At 44.0% G+C, this 19,783-nt stretch overlaps 1 protein-coding gene across 4 annotated transcripts in view; it reads left to right on the top strand.

Annotated features, from left to right (window-relative positions):
* Positions 1 to 1,141: 1,141 nt before the first annotated feature.
* Positions 1,142 to 19,783, top strand: part of ST7 (suppression of tumorigenicity 7) — a 342,169-nt gene continuing 323,527 nt past the window's right edge. For 2 of the 4 annotated variants that reach the window (XM_029614966.1, XM_029614960.1), the window contains exon 1: positions 1,142 to 1,351. In XM_029614966.1, the coding sequence (XP_029470826.1) occupies positions 1,201 to 1,351 (151 nt within the window). In that variant the 5' untranslated portion in view covers positions 1,142 to 1,200. The remainder of the gene's footprint in view (positions 1,352 to 19,783) is intronic. The other 2 variants (XM_029614959.1, XM_029614961.1) reach the window with 2 other exon arrangements.

Below are 19,783 nucleotides of genomic sequence, written 5' to 3'. Positions count from 1 at the left end.
ATGCTGTTCTTTTTGCTTTTATTAGCCACCTCCTTTGATCACCATATTGGTTTCTTATTTCTTTTACTTTTGTTTACTTTTCTGCCTTTGTAATTGCTCCTTTTAGTTTGGCCCACTGTTGTTCCACCTCTCCCATTTTCTCCGTCTTCTAGTTCTACCTCCAGGTATGTTCCCATTTTGACAAAGTCTGTATTTTTGAAATCCAAAACCCAAGTCTTCGTGTGACTTCTCTGAATCTATTTGCAATATCAAACCGTATTGTTTGATAATCACTGGTGCTGAGGTGGGCACACATCCGGACATTAGGGATATTATCCCTGTTAGTGAGCCCTAGGTCAAGTATTACTCCCTCCCTGGTGGGTTCCATTACCATTTGTTTGAAGAGAGCCCCTTGCAGGGCATCCACTATCTACTTGGATGGTGTTGTTTCATTTTTCTGGTTTTCATTCTGGTATGTTTACCTTTGTAACACATAGTATAAATATGAATATTTAACCTGTAAACCTTTGTGATCTAGTGATTCTCAGATGGAATGATGGTATATAAAGCATCTAAAAACATAAATAAATACAAATATTGATTTGTTTCCTATTGTTGCCCATTTATTGTGCACATCAAAGTTTGTTTTTATTAATAACGTTGCAAAATTAATAAAAAAGTTGTAAAAAAAAAAAAAGGTGCATCATAACAGAGAACCTATTTGTTAAAGCTCGTTTAGCTCAACAAAGGGCATCACAGCCTGCAGTTTTCTTCTGAGCCCAGTAAGGGTAATATAGCTGTCCTACAGGCCCAAAAATGGAGAAACACAGTGACAGAACCAGCACCCCAGTTATTTCTTTGACAAACTTTTCTTGTTTTCTAATCCATGGGCCTGATGTACTAAGGCTTTTCTCCCATTCGGTGTCTATGGGAAAAATGCTTCGTCAATGAGGCCCATGTCAGGCAGTCATCACCATGCTGCTGGATAAACTGAACCATCACCGATCATTCCGAGACAAAATGCTATTTAGAAATTATGTTTGAAAGGCGCCAGATGTTTGGGGATCAGGGGAGTCGTGCTACTGGCGGCAGACACTGAGCAGGGAGAGTCCTACTTTTGGAGGAGTGAATCATCGCAGCGCTGGCCGAGGAGAGCCCGAATGTGTGTGTGTGTGTGCGTACATGTGAGCGTGTGGCAGCAAAGAGCACAGCAATGAAAACATGGCTGAAGCTGGGACAGGCTTCCTAGAACAGCTCAAGTCGTGCATCGTTTGGTCCTGGACCTATCTCTGGACCGTGTGGTTCTTCATCATGCTCTTCCTGGTGTACATCCTGCGGGTGCCTTTGAAGATCAACGACAATTTAAGCACAGGTAAGGCGGCGGCGCGTACCCTCCGCTGGGGCTCAGAAATGTGCCAGGCTTCAGCTGGGAGAGCGCACGGGACACGTCTGCACCTGGCGGGCTCGATCGGAACGAGGCGGCCGGCAGCCTCCCTTCCTCCGCATTCTCCGGAGTGCACCCTGGGAAACGGGAGTGCATGGGAAAGCTTCAAAGTTTGGGGATTTTTTTTTTTGTTTAGATTTGGATCCACGCGCCGCCTGGCTAGTGGGTTCCCCGGGGGTCTTAGCGCCTTCTCCCAATTGCCAAACACTCCAGGCCCGGGAGAGCGAGGGCGACCCAGAGATCGAAGAAAGGAATCGCACTATCCGGGGCTCTGTGTCGGCCGGGGGCCAGTCAGTCGAGGTTCCATTTTTTTTTTTGGGGGGGGGGGGGGAGGAAGGATCATGCAGTGACCGCTTGGGTGAGGAGCGGGAGCGGGAGCGAAAGCCGATCGGTGACAGCCCGCGCGAGATCGCCGCTCACAAAGGGCCGAAGAAAAGGCAGACGGCCAACATTGCACTGGTTTTCAATTCTTTTGCCCCCGGTCTCGCTGCGTTCGCATTTCCTGATCCGGTTAAGCTTGCGGCCGGAGTTGATGGATGCCACTGCTTGGGAGCCGGGCGCACGCCTGCGCGGCCACGTGTTTGCACACATGTGCGTGGGGAGCTTTGTGTATGCAGCCAGGAACAGTCCCTGGCGGCTCTACGTGTCCCTAGTTGGGTTATGCTGGGTAATGCATCTATTTTTAGTACAGATCTGGAGAAAGTTAAAATGTGACTGGAGCTCCCTTCTGCAGTAGTTTACTTCTGTACTTGTCAACTTCGGTTCACTCTTCCAAAGAACATGACACGGCGCTTGTGCATGTTTGGGGTTGAAGACTTTTTTTTGTTTGTTTTTTTTTTGTATCCTATATAGACTGTGCAACCTGCTGATTTCAGTATAGAAGGTGATTTTTTTTGTTTTCATACATTATAATAGCATGATTGCTATAACCAGGGCTGTCGCCCTTGGAGATGGTAAAGGGAACTGACGCAGGGAAATTTAGTAAACACTCCTTACATTAGGCCTTAGCCCTTACGCTAAGGATCGATCAGCACCTTATGTGAATTATAACTGAAGCATATTCTCTCCCTTCCACATAGCACATACTCTCGCTTTTGTACACTTAGGGTCCGATTGATCAAAGGTTTTTCTGATAGGTACTCAGCATGACTGAAAGAGTGCCTTTGTACTCCAAATTATTATGACTTAATTTGAATCTACTTTAGTACACATGGCTTCGGCAGCAGGCAGAAACCTACAGAGCTGCATGTCACATTATCAATGCAAAGGTTGAAAATCTTACAGGCCATGATGGATATATAGAACAGTTTAACTCAACTATGTGTTGTGGTCTGTCAGTGCAATCTAAACTGTGGTTTGCTTTGCATTTTAAATAAAGTGATGTGGTTTCCATGTTAGTTTTACTTGAACACCTAGAAATAAAGGCCAACAAACAAGTTGGCTGTAAATTAATCCAATAGAATGGTATGATTTACAACTTGTTAACCTCCATTTGCACATTTTGCATTTTAAAAGTGCTATTTTTGATAAAAGATTGAATTAATCTTCAATTTGTGCACTGTACAATCAAGCTATTATGCATTAATTCAATCAAGCTGATTCTGCCTTTAGACTGATCTGTCTGGCTGCAATCTAGAGGACAAAGTTTAATTTGTGAGGGGTAACGCCTTTTAAATACAGTTTTTAGTACAAGACTAGCTCTGTTGTTTATCAGAATATTGAGAAAGCAAGAGTTTAATCCAAGGTAAACAGCAACGAGAGCGCCATACCCTCATGCCCATGTACTGCACCAGCAGTGCCTTTTCACAGTACAACAAAAGCACATAATTGTGTAAAATCTGCCTCCCTCTGTTACTGGGTCCAACGTGAAGGGTCAGGTTGGGGTGTCACCTTACCAGGTCTGGGCATGTTTACTACATCTCCTTAAAACCTATCCTTATCTGTTGTTCTGTATCTTTAACACTGGAAATTGACATCAGGCCTTATTCAAGAGAGAATTCAGTATACACATTTTTCCTTTTTTTAAAGTGTCATCTTAAAAAACTACGTACAACTTTTGTTGTGTTTCTGTACCCATGTTGTTGCCTCAGTGGCTATTACTATTTAAGGGAATGCATCATCGTTTCTCTTTTTTGTTGTAGAGTAGGGATGCACCCTGCCTTGGTATATATTTTACTCAGTTCTTTAAAAATGAAAACCAAAAACCTTGAAAATTAGTTAAAAAAAAAAAAAGCTAGCCATGCCAAGTAAAGAGCAGTGCTGACTTTGGGTCTCTGTTGATCATAGCTGTGATCCTACTTGGACTACCTCATTGGAGTGCCTACTTCTGGCACTTAACAAACAAATAAGGTGGTTTTGGGGGCCCTTACAAGTTATCGCTTTAGTATCCAGAATTACATTATAAGTTTAGAGATGGATTCGGGAGTTAGCATGCCGTAGCTTTAACGTCCACAGGGATCCGACCACTATCAGTCGCAGTCACAGTTAGTCCCAGCTTGAAGCCTCAGGCACCCGCAACTTAAGAACAGATCAAGTGCCATGCTGGGTCAGACCAGTAGTCCCAATTTTTATTGGCCTTATCTGTACCTTTTCTAGTTCTGTGATATTTTTTTTTATTATGGGGTGTCCAGAAAAGCACATAATACTCATGGTATGGTCCACCATGGATTGATTCAGAGCAATTGTATTTGCGGTTGTTTTTTCATTTTTTTTTCCAAATAATTCCTAACATTCTATTTGCTCTTTTGATTATTGCTGCATACTGAGTCGACACACTGTGGAAAACAATGAGGCAGGATCTTTACAGAGAGAGTAGTGGATGAATGGAACACTCTTCCCGTGGATGTGGTGGAGACAAGGACATTTTCTGAAATCAAGAAAGCAAGGTCTACACACAGGGATCTCTGAGGGTGTGGTAGGGGTTGTAAAGCTGAGTAGTTGGTGTGAACTGGCAGACTAGATAGGCCGTGTAGTCTCTTTCTGTCATGATTCTATATTTCTATCTACTGAAGCTTGAGGAATGGTCTAGAGCCTGGCAGTTAAGATTTAATGCTAAAAAATGCAAGGTCATGCATTTGAGTTGCAAAAACCCAAGGGAGCAGTACAGTGTAGAGCAGTCCTTGGGACACATCTAGCCAGTCAGTTTTTTAGGATATCCACAAGGAATATGGATGCGAGATTTGTATGCACTGCCTGCATTGGGGATATCCTGGCTGGCAGGTATGTCCCGAGGATTGGGATGAGAACACCTAATATAAGAGGTGAAGTTTTTCTGTGCATAAAATAAGAACAGTAGCTGGGGATGATCATATCTGATGATCTTAAGGTGGCCAAATAGGTTGACAAGGTGACAGCAAAAGCAAGAAGGATGCTTGGATGCATGCATAAGGAAGATCCTGGAGAAGGACCATTGCTGGTTGACAAGACTGTAAATGGGAATGGGGTAGACACAACTCCTTTTACAGAAGAGAATGTATGCAAAGAACTAGGAAAACTGAATGGGGACAAGGCCATGGGTACATCCCAGGATACTATGGGAGCTCTAAGATATCCTGGCAGGTCCGCTGTTCAATAGATCCCTGGAAATGGAAGTGGTGCTTCAAGATTAGAGAAGAGCGGTTGTGATCCTGCTTCACAAGAGTGGGAGCAGAGAGGAGGCTGGAAACTACAGGCCGGTTAGCCTCACCTCAGTGGTGGGAAAATTAATGAAGACTCTGCTGAAAGAAAGAATAGTGAACTATGTACAATCCAGTAAGTTGCTGGACCCGAGGCAGTACAGATTCACCAGGAGAAAGTCCTGTCAGATAAGTCTGATTAATTTTTTTGATTGGGTGACTAGAAACAGGAAGATATAGTAGGCCAGATTGACAAACTAAAGAGTAGCAAATCACTTGGACTGGATAGTGTGCACCCCAGGGTTCTGAAAGAACTTAAAAATGAAATTTCGGATCTGTTAAAAAAAATTTGTAACCCATTAAAATCATCCATTGTTCCTGAATCCTGGAGGGTGGCCAATAACCAGTAAGAAAAAGGAGGTGATAATGCCCTTGTATAGATTCTCGTTGAGACCTCAACTGGAGAACTGTGTTCAGTTCTGGAGCCTGTATCTCAAAAGGATAGAGACGGGGTGGAGGCGGTCTAGAGAAAGGTGACCAAAATGGTGTGGGGTCAGCATCGGAAGACTTATGAAGGATCTCAATATGTACACCCTGGAAGAGAGGAGGTGCAGGGGAGATATGATACAGACCTTCAGATACCTGAAAGGTTTGAATGATGCATGAACTTCAAACTTTTTCCATTGGAAAGAAATCAGTAGAACTAGGGGTTGTAAAATGAAGCTTCAGAGGGGACGACTCAGAACCAGCATCTTCATGGAGAGGGTGGTGGATGCCTCAAATTCCCTTCCGGAGGAGGTGATGAAGACGAAAACAGTCAAAGCATTCAAAGTGGCATGGAATAAACACTGTGAATCTCTAAATGCTAGAGGATGGAAATGAAAAAAAGGGTGCATAGGAGTAACTTGCTTGTGCGGTAGTTATTACCCTTAACCAATAAGCCCTGATACTTTTGAATCCACTACAATATTGCTGGAGGATAGCTAATGTAACCCCCATAGTTAAAAAGGGCTCCAGGGGCGATCCGGGAAACTACAGACCGGTTAGCCTGACTTCAGTGCCAGGAAAAATAGTGGAAAGTGTTTTAAGCATCAAAATCACAGAACATATAGAAAGACATGGTTTAATGGAACAAAGTCAGCATGGCTTTACCCAGGGCAAGTCTTGTCTCACAAATCTGCTTCACTTTTTTGAAGGAGTTATGTGGAGAGATTAATTTTAATAAACATTCATCAGGTTATTAAGTCTTTTTGTTTGGCCTTGCTTATGTCAGGGGTGGCCAACTGTGGTCCTCAAGAGCCCCAAACAGGCCTGGTTTTGAGGATATCCAAATGAAAATGCATGAGATAGATTTGCATGCACTGCCTCCACTGCATACACATCTGACTCATGCATATTCAGGACAAACGTCCACCAGAAAAATCTTCTAATCAGGCTACTGCTTACAGTCTATATTGAAGGTCATCATCTCCTCTTTCAGATAGTTGTTACTTCTCTGGGAGTCAAGTTGGACCGAGGACTAACTTACCTGACCCATTTGTAGGGTTTGCCTTTGTCCAGAGACCCAGAGGCTGATGTAATAAAACCTGCACTAAAACTGGAGTTAGATTTTAGCTCGGGTTTTATTTAACACAAGTGTTAAAAAAAACGAGGTCCCCGCAGGATGCAGTAAACTAATGACATCCAAATAGACCAGGAATTAAAAAAAAAAAGTGCATCAAACTGAAAAAGCATGTTCTTTGTACGCCTGGTATATTTGCATGCCAACTTGTGCTAAAAAGAAAAAAAACCCAAAAAAAACCCCTAAGTTCCGTGACCTCTCCAGCATGTGGAGCCACCACTCCCTCGCAATAATGAAGTCTGAGTCTGGTCCTCCCAGCTCTCTGCCCCCCCCCCCCCCCTTTTTTTCTTTGGCTCACAGTAAATTAAGTTGGTGGCAGGTCTGGCTCACCTTTTAAAATTAAGTCATTCGGCAGGTCCAGGGCCGATCCTTCTCCCAGCCCCCTCCCGCTCCCCTTAGAAAATTAAATTGAACCATGTACTTCCCCAGCCCCCTAAATCCCACTCCCCACCCAGGAACCACTGCTGGAGAAAACCTTACCTCCTCTAGTAGGGCTCTTCCCCATAAGGACAGACTGCTGAAAGGGGATTGGTCCTTTCACTGACATGTGACAGTGGCGGGACCAATTGGCAGACAGTAAAGGAGTGAACAAATTAATATTAAGTGTCAGGCAATAGCTAATAAGGCTATTACCCTGCAATTTGCATCACTGTAATAGTGGCTTCTTTGGGAATGCGCGTGCATGTTATAAAATCCGATGGCCACACATGCATGTGCAGGCGGCGCACATGGGGGAGGAATGTTTGCTAAATACATGTGGCGACGCAATCGGGCCTCCCCAAGTTCCTTCCCAGTCAGCTCCAATTAAGGAGCGGACTGGGAGGGAACTTCTCTACTCCCCCTACCTAACCTTCCTCCCTCTTCCCCTCTCCTCCCTGCCCCCTAAACCTAACCTAACCTCAAATTTTTTATTTCAGTACTTACTGCTCCTCTGGAGCAGAAGTAATCTGTGCATGCCGGCTCGCTGCCAATGGGGCGGATTTTCAGAGCCCTGCTCGCGTAAATCCGCCCAAAACCGGGCGGATTTACGCGAGCAGGGCCCTGCGCGCCGGTAAGCCTATTTTACATAGGCCTACCGGCGCGCGCAGAGCCCCGGGACTCGCGTAAGTCCCGGGGTTTTCGGAGGGGGTGTGTCGGGGGCGGGCCCGAACCGTGCGGCGTTTTCGGGGCGTGTCGGGAGCGTTCCGGGGGCGGGCCCGGGGGCATGGCCGCGCCCTCCGGACCCGCCCCCAGGTCGCGTCCCGGCGCGCAGGAGGCTCGCTGACGCGCGGGGATTTACGCCTCCCTCTGGGAGGCGTAAATCCCCCGACAAAGGTAAGGGGGGGGTTTAGACAGGGCCGGGCAGGTGGGTTAGGTAGGGGAAGGGAGGGGAAGGTGAGGGGAGGGCAAAGGAAAGTTCCCTCCGAGGCCGCTCCGATTTTGGAGCGGCCTTGGAGGGAACGGGGGTAGGCTGCGCGGCTCGGCGCGCGCCGGCTATACAAAATCCATAGCCTTGCGCGCATCGATCCAGGTTTTTAGCAGATACGCGCGGCTCCGCGCGTATCTACTAAAATCCAGCGTACTTTTGTTTGCGCCTGGAGCGCAAACAAAAGTAGGCTTTTCGCGCTCCTTTTAAAATCCGCCCCAATGTGTGCTTCCCCAGGACAGCATCGAATGGTGCTGGTTTACGCGCGTGGCTGGACCTGCTGTAAAAAAAAGATGTTAAACATTGAAACTTTGTAAACCGTTGTGCTGGCGAAACCGAACGACGGTATATAAAACTCAATAACTAAGTAAATAAATAAATAAAATGCACATGTGAATGCAAGGCCTGGCAAAGTGCATAAATCCTGGTATTTGCGTGTGCGGGCCTTTGAAAATTTACTTGTAGGAGAATAACAACACTCATTATGTCTTTTGTGAAATAATGAAAAGATATGGGCCTGATTTTAAAAAGCATTTACTTGAGTAAAACAGCGTTTTACTCAAGTAAATGCACTTTACTTGAGTAAGTGGGCTTTCGAAAATTGCTACAATATATGCTATTGAATTGTCCATAGGATTTACTTGTGTAAGTGCACTTTACTCCAGTAAATGGCTTTTGAAAATTGCTACAATAGTAGTTACATTTACATGTGTAACTCCTTTTGAAAATTACCCCCTATATTTTCTGTATAATATATGTACAACACAGATGCTTATGAGAACACTTGAGACAAATAAAACAAAATGTATACAATAAAGCACAATAAACGAGCAATTTCCCAAACTAATAGGGTATAATTATATACTAAAGCCTAGTGGAAGCTGTCACCTTTTCTTGGTAAAGAGTGTCTCCTGGCTGTCTCCAACTAGTAAATCAGCTGAGTGAGTTCTCAATTGGAGACATGTCAGCGCTGGAGATCCCTTATCAGTGTTAGATTTGTTGTATTATGTGTCAGCTCTCAGCAGAGAATCTGTATCTGTCATAGCATGTGCTGGGATTATATATGTCTTTTGAATAGGACATGCGCTGTTTGGATTTCTTTGTGTAGTTTTCCTGAAACATTGCCAAGCTACTGATAAGAAAAATCATACTGCGTATGTTCCCTAAGATGGTGGACTTCTTTGTCCTTGTCTACTGCTTCACCATATAGTGACCACTAGCTTTGTACTTTCCCTAAACCTAACACATTCTGTCCTAGGCAGCTGCCAGATACTTCAGTGCTTAGCCTCTGCTGAAATGACTTGTGCTGTGATAAAATAACTCTTAATATGCTAACTGGCTTCAAGCAAGTAGCAGTCTTATGCTTTTAATTAAGTCGTGTTTCCATTATGTGCTCAGTATCTATCTGTTCCTGACCTTGGAGCTTTGCAGTCTTCAAGTTAGAAGAAGGGAGTGCTGGGGGGAAACTGTAAGATGTGCCAGGCTGCTTCAAGCAAAAAGAGTGAAGGGGAAGAAAGGAGGGTGAACCTGTGGGTGTGTGCTGACCTTGACATAATCAATATTGTACTTTGTGTAATTCTAGGGAGAAAAGGTGGGGTTCATGAAGCATGAAGCAAGAACTGTTTCTTAAGATTGCATTAATCATTATAACTATATGACAGTATTTTTCTCTCATAAAAGGACAAAATCGCACACTAATACAATCGTACTTTTAAGTCTACCTTGGATTTTCTAATGTGGGTTTTTAGGCACTAAAGCTCTTTTTACATACCTAGACATGTTAGTGCTGAAAAACCCACACTAAATTACGAGTAAAAAACTGTGGTGGACTCAGTGTGGCTTATTATATCATCCCCCAAGAGCCTAGCAAGAGCCTCTGTTTCCTGGTAAGGGTAGGGAATGAGACGCAGGATTTAGACAAGTTCCTGCAGGAAAATTCCTAAATTCTTATTAACTGTGTAGGCTTGAGAAAGCCTTTGTTTATCCCTAGTTATGAGGGTACTTGTGACCTGGATTGGCCACTGTCTGAGACAGGATTCTGGGCTTGATGGGTTTTTGGTCTGACCCAGTATAGAATTCTTATGTTCTTATAACCTCTCCCATACTTGATCTGTGGATAAAAGAAGAGCTTCCATTTCCAGCAAAGCTGGATTTATGTTGCCAGTACCTATAGGTAATAGGGGGAGGGGTTTGTCTGTGTTTGTCACCCAACACTCCCTCCCCCCAAACAAGATCAGGGGACAATTGCTTCCCCAGGCCCCCCTGCTGAAACAATACCTTCTCACTTCTATATTGTGGCTCCTGAAGCAGCAGCAAACAGTTACAGGAAATTCAATGTGGGGCCTTCTGCAACCTTCGCATGTTTACCAGCCCTGCGGCATCTCACCCCTTTCCCTTGCACATACAAGAAGAGGGAGCAGGGTGTTGCAGGCTGGTGAGTATGCGAGGGTTGCAGGAGGCCCCATGCTGAATTTCCTGCAACTGCTTGCTGCTGCTTTGGACTTGCACAAGAAGGGAGGTGGAATGCCATGAAAGGCAGCAGGCCTAGATTTAGGCATGCATAGGTGGTAATACTGGTGCCTATAAAAATTTGGCACAGGAGGCAATTGCCTATGTTGCCTGTGCCTAAATATAGGCCTGGTTTCTGTTAATCTCTATTTCAACTAGTGATTATTTGTTCTGTGTTTAGTGGATGTCTTTTTGTTTTGTTGTGTTGTGTTTATGTAAACACAACACAACAAAACAAAAAAGAGGGAGCACTGGATGGCCGGCACCATCTTTAAAAATGGCGCGGGCCATCCAGTGCTCCTACCATGTGACAGGGGCCGGCCAATGGCACGGATACCCTGTCACATGGTAAGGGCAAAGGGCCATCGGCGCCATTTTGAATAGTGGCAGCCGACGGCCCGGGAGCGGGAGATCGCTCCTGGGACCCCCACTGGACCACCAGGTACCTGTAAAATGTTTTTTGGGGAGTCGGGAGGGTGGGGGAAGCAAAGGGATTAGTTTTAAAGGGTCAGGGTGAGTTTAGGGGTTAATTTTGTGTGCCGTTTTTCCCGCCCTCCCCCAAAACGATAAGAGAACCCCCACGATCAATATCGTGGGGTTTTCCTATCGTTTCAGGAGGAGCCCCCGATTTCTGATGATTTTGAAAATATCGACGATATTTTCAATCGTCCGAAGCCCGATTCACATCCTTAATTGCTTCTGTAACCATTATCTCATCAGATATCAGTAACTCCCAAGATACAAGTCTTTCCTCAGTGGTGGATAAACCAGGAGGTTCTGGTGATAGGCCTTCCTTTCCATGTCTCAGTGCATTAAGTGGTACTGTTAGAGTGCCTGCACCAGAGGGGATGGGCACACATCAGTTTTTCGTGGACTCAAGGGGTCTGTTCCCAAGTGGAAAGTCATCTGAAGATCAACTTGCTCACAGACAGGAGAATCTTGCTCACAGACAGGAGAATCTTGATACAAATGAAATCAGGTAGCCACATTTTATATAAACAAGCAAAGAAAAGGACTCATGGTCTCTGTGAAGAAGCTCTGAGGATCTTGTTGTGAGCCTGTCATTGCATTTCATACCTCCAGGCGACCTATCTTCCATGCATTCAGAATACACTGGTAGTCTGGCTCAGCAGAGTCCTGTAACCTCACGAGTAATTCTAGATAAGGAGGGTGCGAATGACCTTTCTTCCCTTGTAGATTCCCAGTGATTTACTTGTTGCATTGGAGAATTAGAAAGTAAATCAATTTTGTTCCATGAAACCGAGCACCTATAGATCAACTCCCAATGCTTTCATGCTAAACTGGAGCATTGGTCTGCTCTATGCATACCCTCCAATTCCTCTCATTGCCAGGATGGTCCAGAAGATTTTGCAGTACAGGTTGAGGATCATTCTCATAGCCTTGGCTTTGCTGTGTCAGGTGTGGTACTCTTACCTCCTTTGCCTGTCAGTTCAGACTCCGATCAACTTAGGGCTATATCTGACTCTTATCATCTAGGACAGAATACTCTGTCACTCAAATATTACATCCTTGACCCTCATGGTGTGAATGTGAAGCAAACAGTAGTATCCTTGCTCCTTCCCAGGGATATGGAGGATATTCTAATCTCAGCTCAGGAAACGTCCACCTTGAAGTCTTACAGTTTCAAGTGGAACAGATTCTCTGCATGGTGTGAGTCCAGTCATCTGGACCCCTTCTCTTGTGTTTTGGCAATTACAGCTATGTTTGTTCATGCATACTACCAAATTGCCATTAGAATTAATAAAATGCTTTATTCGGTTAACTTTCAATGACAGCACTGATCCAACTCTTTTGAAAGTTATGCAGGCGCATTGAAGCTATTGATGTACTTTTTTTTTCTGTTTATGGTGGTGGGAGGTTGGGTTGGCAGTTTCCTCCTTCTCCTTTGGGCTTCCAGCTCATTGAGAATCGTCCTCTGTTGTGTTATGGCACCATGAACCTTCCTAACCAACTACTTGGAGTTTTTCCCTCTGCTTTTATATCCACCGCCCCCACCCTCCCAACTCAGCCCATTGTAGCAGCAGTCCTCGACCAGGGGCCACAACCTGTGGCTCCCCTCTGGTTCATGGAGGCTTAAGTGTCGCTGATGAGCGATGACTGAGATTCCCTCCTCCACCTCTCGGGGCTGTGAATGCCTGCCTCCGTGGCATCCCAAGCTCTGGCCTGCTCTGAAATGGAACCCAGGCCCTCTGAATGGGCGACAGAAGTATTGCTGCAGAGCTTCTGGGCTGACCCTGTCGTACTGTTTTACTTCCTTAGGTTCAGACTTTAAAAATGCACTAAATTTGTGCCCGTAAGGCTTTTCTGTATCTCAATAGCATGTAGGCTGTTGTTGTATGAGGGCATGTGTAGATGGACAGCTGCACACATTACTGCCACTAGAGGGCAGTCCTTAAAAGAGATTATTCTGAAGCAGAAAATCATGTTTAACCAGTGTCTTATAGGTTTTCAGGCAAGGACTATGGAACAGATTCGCACAGCATACATATCACAGAGAGCAGGGGAGAAATACCAGCCATCCTCCTCCTAAGACAGGTAATGCTTTTATGTTCGTCAAGCATTCATTTTATACTTAATGATCTCTTAACTTAGGACTTTTTTTTTTTTCGCTAGGAACAGTGATCGGAAATCAGTGCTGGCATCTGATAGCCAGAGCTATAGCCCATGTGGTGGACTGGAGGCAATAAATATTTGTCCTGAAGTGTGTGGCGAAGAACAAAGGCCATAACCCTATAGTCCTAGGATATTAATGTTACCATATGAGGCGTTTTGCCACATACAGAGTTTCTCCCATTTTATGTCTATTGCAGAAGTGCTTAGTACATAGAGACCATGGTAATCATTTCATGCTATAGAAAATACTGTACCCAAAGAAAAAGCGCTACTTAGAGTCAATGAGTGGCTGTCTGCTTTTCTCCTTACGATACTAGAGTACTTTTCTTGAGAAATCTGAAGTCACTTTTGCACTGGACCAAAAGTTTGGTAAATCTCCACTTTGTCTCTTCCCACTTAAGCTAGGGTGATTTATTTTATTTATTTAACAAATTTATAGACCATGCCCTCTAAAGTTTGGAGCTGAGTACAGTTAAACATGCATAAAATCAGGAATTAAATACATTTCAGAACAAAACTGGCGAGAGTTTAATTAGCATCTCTGGCGAGGCTGAAAAGATTGCGTGGACATAAAGTTTGTGGCCCAGTGCCTGAACCCCCACCCCTGGGCTGAAGGGAGCAGAGCTGGCCCCCAGCCCAGGAGAAAGATGAGAGGAGTGGGAAGAGAGGATGGAGGGAGGAAAAAGAAAGGCAAAAAGTGAAATAAGCAAAACAAACCGAAACAGACAAAAAAAACCCAAACAACAAAAAAATAAAAAATAAAACAAAACACCTTTGAAATACAATCAAGCGCAAAATGATTTAGACAAGGCAAAAAAAAAAAAGTTGGAGAACAAAATTGTCCCAGATCCCAAACAATTTTGTCTGGAACCCAGTTTTTCAGAGAATGTTTCCTCCCCTGGTATAGGCTGTAAGTATTAACTGAATTACCTAAAACATTTCTGTTAGCACTGCTCTTTTATTTATTTGTTTATTAACATTTAATATTTCACCTATTCCTAAAACAGACTCAAGGTGGATTATTATCAGTTTTATAATTAAAACTACAATATAGTTGCCTCGCAGTTTACAGTAAGCAAAGGTATATTAATCAGTACTCTAGGCCGCAGGTCGGCAACCTTTTTGGGATAAGTATCCAGAAAAAGGATATATTGCTCACATCAATATATTGTTATACAATAGATGTGTCCCTATCAACAACCAGCTCCTGGGCAGATGACCCCTTCCCCCTTACTGCCACTCCTGAATAGAGCCAAGGAGGAAGAGAAACAGTTGTGCCAGCAGGGCTTCCTCCAAAGGGAGCCAGCAATGCCCATTCTCCAACCTGCTCTCACCTGGCATGTGAAAATCTCCCAAATGCTGTCAACCGTGCAAAGTTTCCAAGCTCATAGGCTGTTTGTGCTTTGTGAGATTACCACAACTAGTTTACCAATTTTGCTTGCATTCAGGAGAGTGAGGCCTGCCAACTTGGAGGGCTTTGCATGGTGGCATAAGAACTTAAGAAATTGCCATGCTGGGTCAGACCAAGGGTCCATCAAGCCCAGCATCCTGTTTCCAACAGAAGCCAAACCAGGCCACAAGAACCTGGCAATTACCCAAACACTAAGAAGTCCCATGCTACTGATGCAATTAATAGCAGTGGCTATTCCCTAAGTAAACTTGATTAATAGCCGTTAATGGACTTCTCCTCCAAGAACTTATCCAAACCTTTTTTGAACCCTGCTGCACTAACTGCACTAACCACATCCTCTGGCAATAAATTCCAGAGCTTAATTGTTCGTTGAGTGAAAAAGAATTTTCTCCTATTAATCTTAAATGTGCAACTTGCTAACTTCATGGAATGCCCCCTAGTCCTTCTATTATTCGAAAGTGTAAATAACCGAGTCACATCTACTCGTTCAAGACCTCTCATGATCTTAAAGACCTCCATCATATCCCCCCTCAGCCGTCTCTTCTCCAAGCTGAACAGCCCTAACCTCTTCAGCCTTTCCTCACAGGGGAGCTGTTCCATCCCCTTTATCATTTGGGTTGCCCTTCTCTGTACCTTTTACCTAGGCTGCCTAGCACCCATACCCTGGCCCTAGGGAAGGGTGGAAAGTATGATTGGTTGGAAGATGAGAGAGGGGGAAGAAGGAGAAAGAGGATGGGGGAGAGGGGTTTTCAAGAGAACAAGAAAGGATGAAGCTGTTGAGAGGAAAGACAAGGGAGCCAGATAACTGTAGGTAAAAGGATCAACTCAATGAGGGGGAGATGGAGTACTGAGAGGGGGGCAATAGAGGAGAGAGTTGGGGAAGTGTATGGGAAAGCACAGAGAACTAGAGGGAGAGAATGGGGGATGAAATCTAGATGTTTGGATAGAGGCAGAGATAAAAAGAATGAAGAAAAAGGAGAAGAAAAGGAAATATCAATATTAGACAAGAGATGTAGGAAAGGAACTGAAGAAGACAGGAGGAGAGAGATGAAACGTAAAATGAACAGGAGACTCTGTGAAGGAGTTAGGAGATCAAGAAGAGGAAAGCAGTATGAGATGAGGACCAAAGTGATTAGAAAAAAATAAAATGTCCAGACAGCAAGGGTAGAAAAAAGCAGTTTATATTCAGTTTAGTAATGGGCTATGTCAGCTCTGGGAATGTACAACGCATGATATCTTTTATTTTGCACAATGCAGGAGGAAATGTATTTCTGTTTCTATTTCTCTGGTGCTGCACGGCATGCAGAGTCTGGCTTCTTGGTGTTTCCAGTTCAGTTTTTGAATGCAGGCTTTTGGTACCACGTTTGTACTGGTTCCAATTGAGCCGGAAGTCCAAAGGAGCAGGAGGAAATTGCTAGGTCAAAAGAAAAATGAAAATTAAAGCCCCGCTACTTTAACTGAGTATCCCAGCTTGGGATACTTTTTCACTTGACCATAGGTGTGAAATAGCCTGGCTACGGCTCTGTGCATACTAAATAGGGATATTCTGAAAACCTGATTGGCGGGAGAGGGATTCCAAGGATGGTTTGAGCACCCTTGAGCTAATGGTAAGTTACTACATCAGGAGTTAAAAAGCTCGCTAACCCAAACATGTGCATACAAAGACATGCTTAGCATACCTGAAACAAGACTGATTTATGCATATATTCTGCACACAAATCTTGTTTTCAGTACATAAAACATGATTTATGCGCATAAATCCTGAGTTTAGGACCCCTGCACTGCAGACTCCCGATTTAGCATCATAGACTAACATTAGCCCCAGAAACTTTACCTCTGGTTAGGAGATAAATTTGTAACGTTAAGAAAACCTGAATTAAGCGTACGCACCTCTCTGCATTGGGGGAATGATCATTAATGTGTGATGAACACAGGATTTGCATGGAGGGGAGCTAGTTTGTGTGCATATCTTTATTCACCTTTGTGTGCATATTTTTGTGCACTAAACTCCTTCTTAAACGGGAGCAAAGTTGTGCACAGAAAAATCTATGCAGAACCGTGCATTAAAAGTGCGCACAGTTGAGCCTCCTGGCAGTCTTTAGATTCTCTTTCTATTTTATCACCACTGAGACACAACACTAGTATTTCATTTGCTACTTATTTTATTTCCTGATGTCAAGGTTTGGTTTGAAGATTCTGGGCCATCGATAGAGCACTCAGAGCTAGTGCTAGCTTTTTGGCTGCCTTGTGTGAACAATTGCTGTGCTGCCCCCTCCTTGTTCTGTTTTTTTTTTTTTTAATACTTAATTTTAATTGTTTTTTTAATTAACCAACACACAATAGGAACAGACCCTGTCTTGGTCTTTCTGTCAGTCTCTATCTCACACACTCTCAGTCTCACACTCTGTCGCTCTCACGTACTCTCTCACATAAGCATAGTTTGGGAGGGACATGCTGGGTTGTTCCCCCCCCCCCCCCAAACCCAAGAGGCTAATGCTGAGTTGGCTCCCCTTCCCTCCCCCACCTGTATGACCTCCCTAGCCCTTGCCCCAGTCCTCACAAACTATGCCTATGCATCTGTCTCAGTCTCACACTCTTTCTCTCTCTCTCACACACTCTCAATCAATTTCTGTCCCGGGTACCCCTTCCCTGCCGAAAAAAAGCCCTGCTCCCTCCAGTGATCCACACTTTACAAACTGACACCTCCTCCCTGGGCCTTGACCTCCCCACGACCCTGAAACTTATCCTGTGCACGGGCCTAAAATGACTAAGCGGAGCAGGATCCCCAGGTGCTCCGGCCACACCTGCTGGTATGTAGAAATGGCGCCAGCTGACCCTGTGGCCAGTGCCATTTTGTTGTACAGAAGCACCTTCATATAACAAAATGGCACTGGCCACAGGGTCAGCTGGTGCTATTTTTACATGCCAGCAGGTGAGGCAGGAGCACCTGGGGATCAATCCTGCTCGTTTAGGCATTTTGGACTCATGGATGGGGTAAGATGTGTTAAGGGGCAGTAGGGGGGTGGGGTGGGGTGGAGCATTTTCTCTAAAGCCTTTCAGTGACCTTATAGTAGAATTCTCTATCCTGGCAGATGCTTATCATCTATATTGGCAATCGTGCGAGGCTCATCTGTGTTCTCATGATAAAGGTTGGGTTTCCTGAGAATTCAGTAGTCGAGAATTCACTCTAGTGAGCTGACTTGACCAGCTACTTCAGTCTCTTTGGTATGGGTTTCAGATAGCTGAGGACCAAGGCATCCATTTAAGTGATGTTGATTGGAAATGCACATGGATTAAAGCTCTCAAAATCTCAATTTGTTTAAAAAAAGTAAGAGATGTTTGCTTGCTGCATAGAATTTACCAATAATCTTTATTTATTTTACAAAATTCCCCTCCTGTTCCATTCCAATTGCTGGCATAACTGGGGTGAGGTTGACTCGTTATGCATATATGGTGGGATTGTATCTCTATGAGACAATTCTGGAGTAAAACAGAAGCAGAAATATTGGTTAGTTTTGGGGTACGCTTAAGATTGACTGCAGCTTTCTGTCTCTAGGGAGATAGCTGTCTTCCTTTCAGTTCCTGGTTACTGATCAGTTGCTTTTACACGCTATAGCTATTTACTGGAAGATAAGACCAAGCGTTACTATCTGGAGATGCTTGCTATGTGAAACAGTTACTCCTGAAAGGCTTGCTTTGCCCTAAAAGGCCAAGCTGACTTCTATATGGAGCTCGTTCTGGGTTTATTAAAAAAAAGACCCGAGGAGAGTAATTTTTCAAAGAGATTTCTGGCGTTAAAGTACTGTTATATCCACAGAAATGGCTCACTAAAAAATTGCACGGCTGATATCTGCATAAGTTTTTGCGTGCACACACACACACACACACAGTGTGCGTGTACTTGTATGCACATAGGGGAGAGGTGTTCCAGGGGGTAGTGACTGGGCAGGGTTAGGACTTATGTGCATAATTTAGTTTTTCAAAAAGTATGCCTATAAATTCTCTCAGCAAAAGTACACATGCCAGATAGCAGGTGTCATTGCACATCATTTTGCTGGGATAATTTTCAATGTGGGCTTGTGCGCTTTCGAAATTGGTTTAATTTATGCCAGTGTTTGTGGGCTAGCGTCTGCACAGTGTTACAGAAGTACCCCCATAGATCCTTATTCCCTGGACTTCTCAGCTTTTCTAAATCTGGGCAATGTAACCTTGTTTACTTTTTTGTCGGTATTAATGTTGTAATCTTATTTGGACTGTCTGGTATATCTAATGCCAGGATGTGTACAAAATATTAGGATGTGGTAGTTAGCTCTTTGGAAAGTAATTTTGTCATTTATGCTTTTATGCTGCTGCTTGAAGCAGAAAAGAAAGACAAAAAAAAACAATTAGTAGAGTTTATGAAGCATATCTTCTAGCTGGAGACAGACACTGGTGAGAAACTGCTTTCTGTCACAGTCCATGCATTTCTGATATAAGAAAAGCCCTGGGGAAAAAAATGACATATCTCAACTTTAATCTTACTACTAATTAAGATAATATAATATTATTTTTTTGTGCTGTAAAGTGCCTGCGCTATTCTTTGTGAATTTATTCCTGTGACGCCATTTCTGGCATTTCTTCTCTTTCCTCTCTTCCCTCCTGTCTTACTGACTTGCTGTGATTTTAGGCAGCTTTGCCCAGGGTCGGGTTTTTTTTTTTTTTTTGTTCCTGGAACAGCATCATCCTCGTGTTACATGCTTTCAGTGTTGAGAAAAGAAGCAGTATTATTTTGTTACCGTCGGTAAGGCTCCCTGACCATTGTCAGAGCAGTGTTTGCTCCTCTCTTAACCTCATGACAATACAGCAAAATTCATTCACACAGATCTTAAAAGGTGGAACAGCAAAATCCTGCTTCTTGAAATATCTGTTTGTTTCCTTGGCTTAGGTCCTCCATTAGTTGGCCTTATTCTTGGTTCTTCTGTCCTTTTTAGACCTTGAGGTCAACTAATAAGTTATCGGGCTAACAAAATACATTTGTGACTAGCTTTCACGGACAGTGCCCCCGTCCCCTCATGGTCTTGTAATTTTATATTTGCCTTCAATTTTCTGTCTCTGGGGGTTATGTTTTTGGCAGGAGTCATACCTTTTGTGTACTACAGAATTGCTAGCACAAGTTTCTCATGATGTA

The sequence above is a fragment of the Rhinatrema bivittatum genome, chromosome 9 (genome assembly GCF_901001135.1).
Source record: "Rhinatrema bivittatum chromosome 9, aRhiBiv1.1, whole genome shotgun sequence".
Classification (NCBI taxonomy): domain Eukaryota; kingdom Metazoa; phylum Chordata; class Amphibia; order Gymnophiona; family Rhinatrematidae; genus Rhinatrema; species Rhinatrema bivittatum.
Note: the sequence above shows the minus strand (reverse complement) of the source record. Positions and strands in the feature narration are given on the sequence as shown.